This window comes from Ceratina calcarata, unplaced genomic scaffold (genome assembly GCF_001652005.2).
Source record: "Ceratina calcarata isolate Rehan_Ccalc_2016 unplaced genomic scaffold, ASM165200v1 scaffold233.2, whole genome shotgun sequence".
Classification (NCBI taxonomy): Eukaryota; Metazoa; Arthropoda; class Insecta; order Hymenoptera; family Apidae; genus Ceratina; species Ceratina calcarata.
In genome coordinates, this window is record NW_017145181.1 from 71985 (window position 1) to 88363 (window position 16379).

General features: G+C 41.5%; 1 protein-coding gene across 2 annotated transcripts in view; it reads right to left on the reverse strand.

Annotated features, from left to right (window-relative positions):
- Nucleotides 1-899: 899 nt before the first annotated feature.
- The window catches only part of LOC108622695 (uncharacterized), a 66625-nt gene continuing 51145 nt past the window's right edge, over nt 900-16379 (reverse strand). The window contains exons 2-5 of one of the 2 annotated variants that reach the window (XR_003388862.1): nt 12706-12960; nt 9858-10669; nt 8742-9572; nt 900-8648 (exon numbers count right to left, since the gene is read on the reverse strand). Coding sequence is in view for 1 of the 2 variants with exons in the window: in XM_018020745.2 (XP_017876234.1) it covers nt 9089-9572; nt 9858-10669; nt 12706-12873 (1464 nt within the window). In the remaining variant the exon portion in view is untranslated. Of the gene's footprint in view, nt 9573-9857; nt 10670-12705; nt 12961-16379 lie in introns of both variants that reach the window. The other variant, XM_018020745.2, reaches the window with a different exon arrangement.

Below are 16379 nucleotides of genomic sequence, written 5' to 3' on the forward strand. Positions count from 1 at the left end.
TAGCATTGTTCTTCCGACGTCTGATTTCTTTTTAATTATAGGAAATGCGTTTTTCTAAGGTACATAATCTTTTGGGATTGACTGTATAGCCAATCTTTCAGCTCGGTATCTACTTCTATTGTATCATTGTACGTCATACAATATGGAATTCCGGGATCATAACTTCTGAACTAATAAATTTTTAGCCTAAATATCTTAATACTTTTTGAAATGAAGATGGAAGTAGGCTGTGTCATAATATGCAATCCAGAAGCTTCTAATTGTAAGCAGTTCAGCACATAATTAGTCCCTTAATATTTTTGCAATAGACATTTAGAAATATATACTTGAAAGAGTAAATACTATGTCCGTTAAATAAAAACCTACCTCAAGCTTTCATCCATAATATGTACAATTAATCGTTCTTGACTATTTTCTCTTAATACATTCGTAATCGAGATTTATCTTAAAAGAGCAATACAATATTTACTAATTAACTAGTGACCACCAAACTTGCACCTCAAGCTTTTCGTGATATGTACAATTAATCGTTAATTACAAGTTAGTTAACTGTAACTCGAAATTGCTGCTTTCTAATAGACAGTTTCGTATATCCATGATCGATGATGTACTCAATCAACTAACATATTGCTTTGAATACGTTGATTAATGTCTCCCGTGACCGTATTTCGTATTACTCTATAAATAGGATTGATCGCATTGAATATTAGATTTGATGGACATGGAAGTCCAAGGAGTCAGAGATTAATTAATAAATTTTTACTTACCTGGGCGTCGCTTCTGCCTAGAATGGAGAACCAGCTTCGCAAGGGGGTGTTAAAAGTCTCATTTACCAAGATTATTATTCTCATTTATTAAAATTAGGAACGGGTAGGGAGGATACAAAATAAATACGAGCGTCAGTTGAATATAGCAAGAACTTTATAAAAGACGAGGCAGACTCACAGATGGTTTAAGTACATTAGTATATGTCTCAAAACTCTGAGAAACGTGTGACGGTTTTTGCGTTCGCATTATTTATTCATTTTTTTTTTTAATTCTTTTTCCTTTCTTAAGTAGATCACACGGATGAAAAAATGTTGTTGCGTAGAGAGGTGCGTTTACATCGTGCGTAAAAAGTACGAACATACATCAATCGAAAAAAGTCGTCAGACGAGGTCGTCGTAGAAGCCGAGGAAAAGGAAACGCTTGACTAGATCGTTCGATGAACTCCCCCTGTTCGTGTTATCAGTTATTATCGTCGGAAATTAACATATCTCTGAATCATACGTAAGCAGACGTTGTGTTCCTCGCTTTTCTAACTGGGGAGACTTGAAAAGCTACTGGCGTCATCGTAGAAACATATAAATGACCGAGAATCGTCGATTTCGTGCGTCGTTGTTCGCATAATTCTTTTATCTTGTTTTAAAAAGAAGGTAGCCATCGTTTTTCACGTTTTTAATCTAGCGTGGACAAGATGATAAATAAGAGGCGGGCCGGAGGTGTCCTCAAGCCTAACGCGAAAAGGGGGAACCCTTACGATAAGAAAAAACGTGACATTCGCTCCCGCTGCGTTGGCATCGGGAAAAATATAACGTCAAAATTACCGCGGGGGCAAAATATCAGGAATCGCCTCATTGGCGATCCGCGGACTAACGTGCGAAAATGACCTAGGGAGTCGATATTGTTTTATAGCGCCGTCGCGTTGTCCGTCAGCGCGTACCGATGATAAATACGTCTCTTCAATAGTTAAAAAATTGAGAAAACAACAAGGAAGCTAGTAGGTCGACTCGAATCTCAATTTGCAGAATTCAAGTTGTATCCACTGTAAAACGGCTTCGTCATTTGAAACGAAGACAGCACCTGTGGGTGCGAATTATTATGCAATCTTTTCGCTGAAAGGTCGAACGGAACGTGGCACGTGCAAACGTTCGCGGAAATGGAAAACTGGAAACAAGAGTAAAATGAATCAACATGTGGAATATAGTAAAAATACTGGCCGCGAGTCGAGTGTTTATTTAGGTTCGAATTAATTATCGATTCTCATCAGTTTCCCAAGTTGCACGATGAACTTTTTTTCAATGAATAATTACGTATATGTCGCACGGCCGCGTTTTCAATATTTCATATCTCATTTTTAAAGGAAACCGATAACGTGAGAGCGATATTAACGTTCCGCCTCGGATGCCGTCGGCGGAGAGTTCAGAGTTACAGACGCGGGATATCCGTGGACAAAAATTAATTATGCGACGTTGGAGTGGGAAAGAGCGATATTGAATCGGCTCGTGAAATGAACGGATGCGGAGCTGACATTTACATAGCGCAGACAGACGTCTCGGAAGTATACGCGTATATAAATGTTTCCAATGAAATTGAAAAATTGACCTTTTAGAAATTCTCTACGCAAATTCCTAGAATGTCCAAGTTATTCATTTCATTTCAAATCCGTTTTTTATCCATTCTGTTATCTATTTTATTATAGATTTTCCAAGCATCGTTTTCGAGGTACAGTGGAACCTTGTTATGTCTCTACCTTTGAATAAGTCCACGTATCCTTTCCTCGGAGGAGTCTACGCGAATATATCTCAAACGTTTATAGAACGTCGAAATTAATCTTTCGATTCATTCGTCACTTGAGTATCGATTTGCACGAAGGTCAATTGACCCTCCGTTACGTAAAAGAACGGGGAACGATTGAGGAGTTGATCGAGAAGCGAGACCAAGAGAGAAAAGAGATTACAGACAGTAAGAGAACGCACAGATGGTTGGAACGATACAGAAATAAGAGAATCAAGGATGGAGCCGACCGAGGCTGACACGAGCCAATCTTCTTGATAAATTATCTGCGTGTCTACTATTAATAGAGGGGTTTACATAGAGAATCTGCTGGGTATTTATGCTTGTATTTTCTCGGACACGATGCCCATGAATGGCTCGGCTCACGCGAGAGTGAGTTTAATTGACTGAAATGCCGAACCGAATCGAGGGCACGAGAATTTCGACGCGCGTGCACGAGGACTCGTTTAAGAGTCGACGACACGTGTACGATAAAAGACGAAGATATAATTCCTTTCGCCACACAACTCTCGTACTAAATAACTTACAGGGTGTTCCAGTAGTACTGAAGTGATTGCGATTGTATGTGAGAGAACAAGTCGAAAATATGGAATCAATATTTTTCATCTATCCTCGAGAAAATCGACTTTGAATTTCCGTCGAGTATAATTGAATCGTGAATTATTATAATTAGATTGTACTTCAAAAATTCGTTAATTAAAATCGCGTGGATTCTGGTTATCGGGAAGGAAAGAACGTACTCCCATGCGGAAAATCCGATGGGTCGATGCGAAATGAAATATTTCGGGTTTATCGGCAAACCTTGGGCGAACGCGTTGTGCTATGGGACGTTTCAGGCCACCGAAGGCTTTGCCAATGGGATGCCACTTGTAGCTGAAATGTCTGCCCTATTGTAGATATCCAAAATATGTAGCCATCGGATACCACACGTACCCTGAATATCGATATAGGACTATCCTGATCGTCGGTATTCGCTGTATTCTAAATATCCGAGCGTTTCTTCCAAAATGATCGATTTTCGAAATCTGCACGTGTCCTTTTATGCAACTCGGTCTCGTGGAAATTACTCAACGCTCCCGGTATCGATTCTGAACGCGGAGAAAACAGAAGTTGCGGATCGACCGCGCTGACGGACGCCGACTTTAATCGTTCGTTCGGATTAGGTGCGATTGTCAGAGCTGCTGTCACGCCTGTCGCAAGCGTTTCGATAGAAAATTGAAAACCGTGAAACAGGAGAGCATTTAGACTGGCAAGGAGAGACACACGAGAGTAAGTCCTGTAAACGGTTCCGCTTATTTTATCCCTTAACTCCCATCCGTTCTCTGTTTCCTCGAATCAGTTCGTTCCTCCTGAGTAAATAAACGAATTTACGAAAAATCTTTCGTCTTCCGATAATTAAATCGTGTGTGCGCTGGATGAGAGTGTTCCTTGTAGTAAATTGATTTAAAGATAATCGGAACGATTGCTTTCCGGTGGACGCGAGGGACGGATGGAAGTTAACAATAAGCATGTATATATGTACTTACATGTTCACTTTTACGCGCTTATGGTTAAGATCGATAAAATCTGACAAATTACACAACAATACAATGACATTAGATACGATCGGCTTGTTATCCGATAAAAAAACTCCTCCAACTTGGTCTGGTCTTTCGTTAGGCTCGAAACGAATCGCGATTCGTTCTGATTCGCGTTTCGTTCCTCATTTCTACACATATGTATATCTTTTTATTTTCATCTTACGTAATTAGGGTGACGACCAGAAACAAGTTCAAGGATCGTTGTCCATCAGCCGGGAGATCTGAACAGTTCCGCGATCGCACCGACCGCGATTACTCCCGCCGCGTATCGGTGCTCCTATACACACGACCGTACATGTATAATAAGATAAGAAAACGTTGAATCAAGAATACTGTTGGGAAGCGCGCGCGCTGCACGAAATAACCGCTTCCCCTATTATTTTTCTTCATTTTCTTCTCTATTACAGAAACGAGAAACACACATAAGATCCTTGTCCATGACGGGCGTGGGATCGCCGAGGATCGCAAGATCGAAACATTCGTCCTTTTTCCCCAATTCCATTATACAATTCGAATTAATCGTCGAGCTTTTGCCATGGAGAGATCAGATCAGGGATCATGTAAGCTGCGACTCGAAATAAGAAAAATAGATAAAAAATCTCAAAATAGTCTTGGCGAACGATTAATGCTCTTAAAACCCTGAAGATCGAATAAATCTTCAGCTCGATTGACGCAAGATGACTCAAGCGAGCTCTGTTATTTATATTAGCGTGAATCGTCTCACGTTATCAATTTAGCTCTAAGCTCGACTCATAAATAGAGATAAGAATACTTAATTCACAACGTCGACGAAATTATGCCGCACGTAAGTCACTTTAAGAGCCAGGGGAGATACTCTATCGCAAATTGGTATGTGAGCCATATATAATCTAGAAAGTAAATAACTCGCATTATGTTTGCAACTAGGACAGATAAGGCGACACGGTATACGCGGTAAAGATTACTACGATTGCTGGGTCAGAAGTTGATAAAATGAACGTTGAACTGGAGAACGGTTAATAGGGGATGTCGTGACCGATCTTGCAATCCGTTCTGAAATCCTCCCTTCTCGCGTGTACTAATAGGCACAACTATCCCATTCGAATATTCACTCTTTAAATCGTCAACAGTTTTAGTACAGTTTTATATATATACAAAGTGTACAGACTCCGCTACTTCAGTTCAGAGGAGGGATACAACTTTCATGCGACTTATCGTTTCCTCGATCGGTGCCCACTGTATCTGATTGAAGCATCGGCTCGAGTTTCACGACTTGAGCACTACCCGACTGATCCACTCGTGATAAACCACTTCAGATCATGAAATTATAAGGTATCATCATATAATAAAAGGTATCAAAGTCCTCCTGTTTAACGATTTTTCAAATTAGTACTCATACTATGTGTCATGTCTGTAATGCTGCCATTATCAGTCAGGATACGTTTATTACTGAAGATATTACAAACTATTTAAAAACTGTAGAAGTCATAAAACGTTTAATGTAATTTACATCTTACTTTGATTTGATTTGTTTGTTTTTTGGAAAGAGATGAGAAACTGAAATCAACAGACAGAACTGCGAACTGTATAATAGTGAGTATCTGACGTTAGCATAGAAAGCCATTGAATCTCGTACCAGTGCTTTTAATCAGGGCTCGCGGGGTACCGAGGAGATTTCGTGTGTACAAGCAAGGCCCGAATCACCAGCGGGCACACGTGCGCGGTACACGACGATTCATGATAGTCTATTAAACGTGTATGCGGTGTGCGGACTAACGATGGTGTTATCGATCGTCCTGCTAGCAATGCAGCAACGATACAAGCACACATATCGTTCACATGTGCTTCCTAGTTAGAATTACTTCGAGTTGGGAATGGGAAAAGGAATGGAATACGAGGGGCTTACAAATGGAACGCCGCGTCAGGACGGGTACTCGATAAAACAGGATCCAGAAAATCAAGTGTAGAGTCGCTGATGGGAAACTCTGCTTTCCTCTCTTCTTCCTTCTGATTGAAATCGAAGATTGAAAAGACTTTTGCACGTATTTTGTACGTCACCTCGAAAAACGGGGTTCGCAAAACAGTTTTCGAATATTTCTCTGTTTCAATTGTTGATAGAAATACTACTAAATAGAACTGATACTTTTAAGTAGACGTGCTCTCTGACTGGATGTAGAAGACAGGAGACACTTGCCGCAGAGACACTTCAGGAAATTTAGGAGAGGACGTGTATAGGGTAAGAAAAGTTTCAGCGAGGAGGGAATCAACATCTGTAAAGCTTGCTTGGGACTAAGGGGACTTTATCGTCGTCGTCTGTTTCTTCTCCAAGAAGAATCAAAGTGGAAAAAAATTATGTTAGGGATCCGCTGCGAAGCACGAGAAGTGAATCGGGAAAGCAAAACCGCATTGTTTAGTTGATACAGAACCAAAAAACCATAAAGCCATTAAAACAGGTAAAAACCATTTGTAATAATAGAAACTTATGGGAAAAGTTATCGCGGCTGTCCCATTTGAGAATCTTGCGAGGGTCAAAAGTAACACCAGGAACGGGAGATTGAAGCGAGGGGTGATAATATCTCGTCGAACACCTCGCACGTGCGATGACACTATACTGGTACAGGTACAGTAAAACGTGTAAGTAGTTTTGTGCATTGTTTGCGCGCGCGAATCTTCGTTAATTTCCGTGTTATTTATCAGACAATAGACTGCAGTATCGATAGAATGATTTTATTGAACGTGAATCGGAATCGCTAGAGGAGAAAGACTGTTTATGTACCGACGAAACGGGACAGGGATTTCACAGGTTGAACTGGACAATTAAATAGAAAGAAATTAACGAGCTCTTCGCCGCGGTAATGAGCAAGCCGACGCGATGAGACAGTCAAAAATGGTTTGACACGGATTGTTCGCGTTGTGTGTGTACTTTTCATTTACCCTGGTCTCTTTTGGTCTTTTTGTTTTTTGGAAAAGAGCCGATGGTCGAGTATGAACATTAATGTTTGCGTACATAACGTGTGTGTATGTGTGTATATATAATATAATGTGAATGTGTATAATTGTGTACTATGTGTACCACATCGATCGCTCTTGAACGAGAAATCGAGTCCTTCGTTCTTCGCTACTTTCGGTTTATGTTAACATCGACTGCACTCTAAAGTATTATTATTATTATTATTATTATTATTATTAGTATCATTATTATTATTATTGTTATTGTTATTATTATTAATTTAACCTTTTATTTCTTGCTTGCGTTCGTTTTAGTTGTAAGTAGTTCTACCATAATTACGCTTGTTACACACGACTACGCCGCGCACGGATGTTCTTTTATTATCAAAGACGCAGACGATAGGTGAAAAAAGTCTTTAGAGGAAAATAGGTATTTTTTGTTCTGTTTTCTTTTTCCCTTAGTAAATTGACAAAGTAGTATATGTATAGATAGAATTGTATTCGTGTATCGCGTGTATATATTGGAATTCGTATTGGAGGGAAATTTCGTTACCTTTTTTTGTTCATTTTGTTTTTTTTTGGTTTCCTTTTTGTATCCTCTTCTGAATATCTCATTCCTGATTTCCGTTCTCGATTGGTTCCCGCTGAAATGTGTATGCGTGTATGTATACGTATGTACGTGGAATTTTCGTAACCAGCCTTCGAATCGATTCGCAGTCCTCTTCCTGGTTCTCATTATCGACTTCTCGAGAAAGAGCAGCTCCGCACGGATAGCAGCAGAGTGGAGTATCCTCGTCCCGAGCTGACTTGACGTTCGAGGAGCTTCAATCAAAACGGGAGCACGCCCACTTCGTTCTTGTTCGTCCTCAAAATTATGCTTCGCCGACGACAGGATGGGCGAATGTGATCAATGATCTTCGGTCGTCCTCGAGGCGAATTACATTTCGCCTCGCCGTCATATTGTCGAGTTGATCAGCACTCTGGTCACGAGCTCGCGCGATATCCGCGGCCGGTGGAGCAAAGAAACACGTTTTGGCAACTCTCCCCGCGTTGAGAATGATAAGATTTATGTACGAATCGTGCAAGCCACTGATCCGGATACGAACTTAGCGCAAACTCTCTTCTTTAACAGCGAAGTTGCCGTTCCGTTGTTCCTGGAGATACTCCGATAAGCCGCGATGAATATTCTGACCCACAATACTCTTCCTTCTTATTCAGTGTGTGTCACACAATTGTCACTTCGTTTCCTCCCCTCGGTTTCAAATCGCAAAACGAGTCCACAGAAACACGCGTGTAAGTCAGTCCCTGATGGTTTCAGTGTTTCTAAAGATCCAACCCGACGACACAATCGTCACTTCGTTCTTCTCATAAAATTTCTCAACAGCGCAGCGCATCCGTTTCCTCGATCCCGGGAGAAACGTTAGAACCAGTCCTCCAGTTCTTTTTCAACTAGCGTGTCGTTCTCGTGCATCCGAAAATTACGCGAAATCGAAACGGGTCCGCTGGTCCGCGAGAACCACGCGCGCTTGTGTGCAAAGCTGTGTTCAGAGCGGCTCGCCCCGTCTGGTGGCCATCTTCGCAGCCCTGGAAGCCAAAGCGCCCAATGAGCAGACGAGCCCTGTCAGGGTCTCCCAGAAAGTGGTCCTACGCCTTTTGTTCGCTGCCTGACCGACGTACCCCAAATAATAGCCGGCGTAATGGTCGTTGCCGCGGTCCGATCCGCTGTCCGATCTCCCGACGCTGGACCTGGCCGATTTCGGCTGCTGCACGATGCTCGGACGTTGACAGCGTCGACGTTGCTCCGTGGTCTGATCGCCGGTCTGGGATCCGTCACCGTATCGATTCGGTTCGTCCGATTCCGATCCGTACAACCGTTGCTGGAGTTGCACGTTGCTCAGGCGGCGGTCCATCATGCGGACCAGGTTCTGGTGGACCCGGTGGTCGTCTTCGTTCACGACAGGCAACTGTCGACGGCAGCCGGTCGCGGCGACCGGCGGCAACTCGTTCAGCTCCTGTTCCACTTGTCAGGCGTATTCGGTGTCTGTCGAGACGGACCTCTCCAGATGGGCCGGATGCCCGCTGTGTTGTTGATTGTGATGCTGATGCTGATGTTGCTGCTGTTGTTGCTGCTGAGCCTGGGTGTACGCGATGCTCTTCTGATAACTGAACAGCTGCCTCTCCAGGCTGTAATTGTCCGCCTGCAGCGAGGCGATCTCCAGCCGCATCTGATGATTGTGGATGCGGTACACGTCGTCGTATTTGTGGTAGGTCGCCTGGAACAGCAAGTGGCTCTCGTTCCACTCGATGCGGATCCTCAATTGGCCTTTGTCCGTTTGGAACGGGCTTCGATTTTCCTTCACCTCGCTCGTCTCTAGATTCGTCTCCATGATTATGCCCTCATCCGCGGATTCCTGGGCGTAGTAACGGCTGAACGGGCCGCCTGGCAAACTGACCGCCACCGCGCTCGGGTCCTCGCCACGCAGCAAATACGCTGACCAGCTCACGTATCTACTCACACACAAATCGTAATAAATGATATTTTTTAAAGAACTAGGCTAGTCACGTTTTCTAATATTTGTCAATAAAATGCTGACTTTTCTTTCTCTATTTTATCCAGGCAAGAATAGAATAGAATACTATCAAACACCTACACATGTATTTAAAACCGAATTTTATTTGTTAAATGAGCGAGTGTAGAAAGATTTTAACAAAATAATAAAAATTTCTGGTCTATTGGCATATTTTGTTAATTGATTTCCATGTTTATGAAAACCCTATTTAATTATTACTAACCGTAAATGATTCCTCGGAACGTTGTGGATGTCCTTGTAAACCAGATGCAGTCTGACGGTGTCCGAATGCAAATCAGCGCGTATGGTCCAGGCTTGCTTGTCACGATCGTAGCAGGGAGTCGCCGGGAGAACGGGTGGTCCCCAAGCCTGCACGGCCACCTCGCAGATGGTCCTGGCCTCGACCATTTCTAAGGTCACCCTCACTATACCCTTGTGCGCGATCTCGGACAATCTGACACGAGGATGCCAGCCGAATCCGCATCTCTCAGCGTCGGACAAGTCCTCGATCTGGCCGGAATCGATCCTCCGCTCGCCCTCGCCCAAGGCCACGCTGTATCTGACTCTACACCGATGATCGAACCCAGTCATCCTGATCAGATAAACACTGATGCCGCTGTCGTGGCCACGGTAACCGTCCATCTCCTTGTTACCGTGCGGGTAGATAACCAGGTTCCAGTCAAATCCGCCGAACGTGAAATAATCGGTCTCCAGCTTGTCCGGCTTCGATTGCCCAGCTGGGAACGTGCTGCTGGGCATCTTAAGGTCGGTCATGTAAACCGTCCTCACGTTCGCCATTGACAATTCCAATTGGAACTCGCCGTTCGTGTCGGCGAAGTTCCGATTGTAGAGGTCCGACACCGGGATGTAGTTTCGGTTGCCCTGGGCGGGCGCCTCGTACGTGAATTTCACGCGTTTCCCGGAGAAGCCCTCGTTCATCGAGAAGTGTTCCCGGTTCAGCAGGGTGAACGTGAAGTCCACGTAGACCCGCAGGTTCCTCGAGGCACCGCGCCATACCAGATACGCGCCTAGAACCTGATCCCAGAAATCATCATATTTAATTAATTGCAATTTTATCGTTTTAATATCGTTCGATCATGACATTGAGAATTGAATATAAGTCGAAGCAGCAATACTACGGAAATAGGTCGATCATAAATTTGCTTCCGTCTGATCGTTATTCGTGGCGAGAAAATGGTTCTCGTGAAAATTGTATTAATACCGTGAACACGTGTGTGTGTGCGTGAGTATTGCAATTACCCCTGGAGGTAGAGTGGCTCGTTATTCTTTAGTATTACCTTCGTGACAAGTAATTGAACAGAAGATATTGTGATTGCAAAAAAGTTCTCCTATTTTAACATAGCAATTGCTGTTTCGTTCGCGAGAAGTAATCGCAGTTGTTTCCACGAATACCGTGATTTTATTCCCAAGAGCCATTCGATGGCGGATTATTAGTGGCTGCTTCATTAATTTTCCGATATTATCGTTATCTAATTACTGAGTTAATCGCGGCATATTTTGATACAATGCATCCAACAGCAGCTGCAGCAGCAGCTACATACGTACATATTTACAAAAGCGACTGTCTCTCGCGTTAATTGAATTCAAGCTGAGCCCGTTACCGATTGATTTTTCAATTTGACGACCAAGTTCTCGCGCTTAATCGGATGTAACATCGCTGAGATTAATCGATAAGCAAATGTTGATCCAACTTGTCATTTACCGTTTTTCCATCATTTTTCATTTACTCGTTTATTAAACGGACTGAAAACCCTTTTATAGAGAATATAAAATAGAAATAATAATAAAAGAAATCATACATCGAGTTATGAAAGCCGAAGCTCTTTTTCAAACTCTATTATTTGCAAGCGTAAAAAGTACGAAAACAAAAAATGGTTTATATGGATTTGTTATAAAACGCCTTCTCTACCTGTTGATTCAAAAATGAATGTTTTTGACATGAAAATTCTAAAAGAATTACGTAGTAGATATTGCATACAAAATCTTGTGTTGTATAGATTAATACAAAATAACTACAAAGTAAATAAAAATAGCAACGGTCAGAAAACATTAAATAGTTAAAGATAAGACAACACGTCAGAATAGCATAAGTATTGAAAGAATCAAAGAGCAAAGAGTGAAGCTTCTGTCTAAAGACTAAAAGACTTTTTAAGTAAATGAAATTTAATCTGAAATTATTTAAGCAACGCAGAATTGAAGAAAAAAAACTACCTCGATATATTCAATCTCGTTCCTGTGCATTCGAATGATAAACAACTGTATTTTTCACCGGGTAATATGCATAGTTAAATGCAAATGAATCTGCCACACCGTGTGAATGGACGTACTGTTTTTCGAGTGATACGCTGCGATTCCCATCGCGAATGGAAAACGCAAGAGCGAAAGAGAGTTTGGACTCCGTAGAGAAAATGAAAAATGACCGAGGCAACTCTATTGTATATTCACGGTTGGCTCGGGTCCGGCGTTTGAAACAATTTCGCTTCATTTACTTCGATCGATACGCGATTTTACTGATGAATTCTGATAAATGGCGAGGCGCGCACCGTTCGTTCTCTCGAGCTCAATTCGCCTGCATGCAAGCGCACGGTTCCGTTGTTCACTTCGCTGCGATGCGATTTTATTGATAACTCCGCATGCCGGTGTTGAAATTAGCAGCTAACTTTATTTGCAAAATTGTCGACGTCTATTAAAAAGATAAATAGCCACTGTACGTGTGTTTCAATGCAGCTAACGATACAATTTAGTGAATTATTGATATGAACACATAGTTAATAACTCGCATTCATTTTTGTTTTTCATGATAAAGAGCAGACCTTGATCACTAAACAGCAGATGTTTATGCAAAATAAAACATTTATTGCACCTTTTTAAAAATTGTTTCCGATAAACATTTATTTCATCATTAGAACATTGAAATATGCATTCAGCTTTTGTACATAACATTCATGATTTTTGCATACTTCGATTTTCTTATAAATCCAAAAATTCCGTTGTCTATTGACTATCTTTTAGATTACACTGCTCTGTGATTTTTGGCATAAGAGTTTTACCTTGTTTCCTCTGGAGAGAGCGACGGACCATCGTTGGAATCCGCAGATGAGCTCTTTGCTGGTGACGTCTCTTTCGGGGTCGCGTACCACGCTTCTGGTGACGACGAACGAGAAGACCCGCGTGCCGCTGCTGTCAGGCAGCTGCGCGAATCTGTACAGCAGGGCCATCACCGCATCTCGAGGGCACAGCTAAACCAATGGTCCGCGAGGTTTCGACACCACCGCGATGCTAATTAATTGGCTTGTCAGCAATATCTGTAAAAAATACCAAAATTACCCTCGTTACTATTGGAATTGATTTATAAAAATTTATTCATACTAATCTAATTGAAATTACGTTCTTTTTAAATGTAGCAAATGTAATTGCTATTTATAGAATACATCATATATTTATAATTCAAATGATTAATTAATTACTTTTACACATTCCTAAATGATGGAACAATTTCCTTATCCCACATACATAGAAAATTGTTAAAGTATAATTCCTAAAGTCAGTAAATTTTTTAACATTGTGATTACAAATCTTTTTCTCTTAGTAATTGACTTATTACAAAATTAATTTTCACTAACTCTTATTGTGACAAAATATGATAGATGATTCTTGATTAAAAAATGTAGACTTGAGAAACAGAATGACAGTGTGAATCATTAATTGTCTATTAGTTAGCTTCAATATAAATTGTTATCATTCATTGATACTCCCTTTGGATTTTGATTATGGTAGATTAAATGGATTTCAAGATTTCTGTGTTGAAGGCATGGTAAATATTCAAGGTATGAGGAACAAAGCGTAGTACAAAAAGAAGGAGACCGACAATAAAAAGTTCTCCAAACGACATGATGTAAAGGGAATGAGAATCGCAGAACCACTTTGGCTATTTCGATATAATCCCCCGGCGTGCGTGACAATTAATGCCACAAGGAGCTTTACGTGCGCCGTACTACAATTTTCGAGCCGAAAGCGGATTACGCCAGCCTTTCTGCATCTCGATTCAAAGAAGTGCTTGTTCAGCTGAAAATTCGTGAAATGGACAATTTCCATTTTCACTTCTTCATTACAGTCCTGGGTGATAAAAGTTTTAAAAGAATAGGAGATGAAACTTAGAATTGTCTAGCTACTACATAATTATACTATTTCGGTTAATTTCAATTTATTTTGTTGCTTAATAAATTCATCGCTGATAAGAAAAATATGTTGATAAATGGTGACCAAAGAAAATTGACTATTCTCCTCCTCTGACTTGAACATGCACACGTGTTTGAACATCAGCTGATATTATATGCAGAACTTATGCACGATTATTCATACTATTTGACAGAAGTTTTCGGTCGCCTTCGAGGTTGGACCCGTTGATCGTACAAAAATGTGATCCTGAACGTTAAACATTTCTAGACAGATCCAATGCAAAATTTATGAGTGGACAAACGTATTCGAGCTACCAGCAGGGTTTCTACCGAGCTCGTGAATTATATATTGATCTCAGGGACATGTCAGCCTATCGTAGAACCTACGGGTAGTAAAATTTGTCGAACGTTTCCCCAGTTACTCGTTCAGGTGAATCGCGGAACAAGCACAAAATGGTGAGGACGAGGGAGGACGAGGGGCCCTTGTTCTTCAGGGACGGTATAGTTTACCGAGAATGGGGCTATTGGTTGGCCAAACTCGAGAAATACCCGATCGCTGAGGAATATTTCGAGAAGGCGATCCAACAAGGCCAGCACGATGACCTCAGGACGTATCTTGGCCTCGGGAAAATGCAGCTGGACTACGCCAGGTTCAACAGGGCTGTGAAGACTACCAAGATGTGCATGAAAATTGGTTAGAAACTATTGTTTCATTTTAATTATTATAAGTTTGCATTCGCAGTCTGTTCATTAAGTATAAATATATTTATCCTTTATAAGAATGTACAATAATATACGAGGAACGAATATTGAAATTTTATAAAATAATTCATTAGGAAAATGGTTAAATTCCTGGGTTTCTGTGTTCCATCAGGTTTCAGTTTTTACGAACAGAAACTACATAATCTGACTCTGACAATTTCCAATGAAATTTTAATTAGACAAATTGCAAACGAAGTTTGCATTCCACAAGTTGTAGATGAAACTCCAGTTTCTTCGGTCGCGATATTGAATTACATATTTTAAAACATCGGACCAACTTTGAAGCCGGCTCTGTGCTCGTTATTAGATCCGACGTACTCGTACGTGAAGCACATGCAGATGATGTCGCTTTTCCACATCGGCGAATTCGAGTACAGTTTGGTGCACGCTCATCAGGGTTACCAGAAGCATCATAGAACCTCCTTGGAGCACGGGATTCTGCAAGGGCGGGAGACGATCGAGGACTGCGTCGGTGTGGACACCGCGCCGAACACGTTGGCGATCCTCACCCCTTGGATAGAAGAGTTACAGAAGTATCGACAATGGCTGGAGGAGAAGCTCAAAGAGGAGGTAGACGAGCTCGCAGGTATAATCCTCTGCTCTTGATTCCGAGTTTGTAAATGCTTATACTATATCTTCGTATCGTACAGAACGGGGAAGGATTGCATTATTGTACGTAAGCCATGTAAAAAATTATGTAGTAACTCATATACAGGGTGAGTCTCGTAACATGACGAATATCTCATATGATAAAAAAATTAATTCGTAACGAATATAAATAAGATCCTAAAGAATATTAAATTATGCTTTAATACAAATACGATGCATATATTATATGCAACGATGATGCGATACGAGGGTATGATACAATAAGATGTTCCCTAAGAAACTATCTTTACCCTCGAAACTTTTCTAGTTAACTTCGATAGCAGCTGTGATTTAATTTAGCAGCGAAAGCTGGTATATCTCTCAAAGGTTGCACGGGCGTTACCGATTTAGCGAGTCTGACTTTCGCAGTAAATCCGATTCCGTGGGTGAACAAAGTTAACCGTACTCGTCCCGGGCACCGAGTTTCTCTTGCTAATTGGACTATAACTTCTCGTCTCGGTCGCACAAGGAAAAAAGGAGAACAACAGACAACAAGGGAAACTCGTTACAGCGTAATGCCATTCGTAAAAAAACGTTTTAATTTTGCCGGGATAGCCGCAGCGTTACAACCGCGAGGTCGGAGTGCGATTACATCGGCGAATAATATCCGTCCCGTTCCGACCAAAGCCGGACAAACTGGGGAACCGGGACCGGCGGAGATAATAAATGGCGGACACCGCGCTAGCACTTTTAAAAGGATAATTAATTCTACCTTTATTGCAGCGGCGATCAATTCCATTTTCCCACGAAATTTTAATCCGCGACGGTGTCTCGACAATATTTCACCGGCTCAGTCTCGCTGGCTCGGGATTTCATTTGAAATTATAACAAGACATCGTCGCCCGATGCCATGTTTTTGTCTCTTGTCCCCGGTAATGTTAATTGGACCGTAATGCAGTCGCCGTGTCGGTATGGAAATAACCACGGTCCTTCGAACAATCGATTACGCCTCGCGATTGAACAAACCGCGAGTTTTACCAGTTAAATAATCGAACGAAGCAGAAACGGTAAATCTCCATGGGTATAATAAATGAACAAGGAATTATTTATTACAATTTAGGTATTTTATAAATATTTGATTGTTTCTTTTTTTACTGCTAATTTAATTCGTGTTTTTATTGTTATTTTATGAAAGT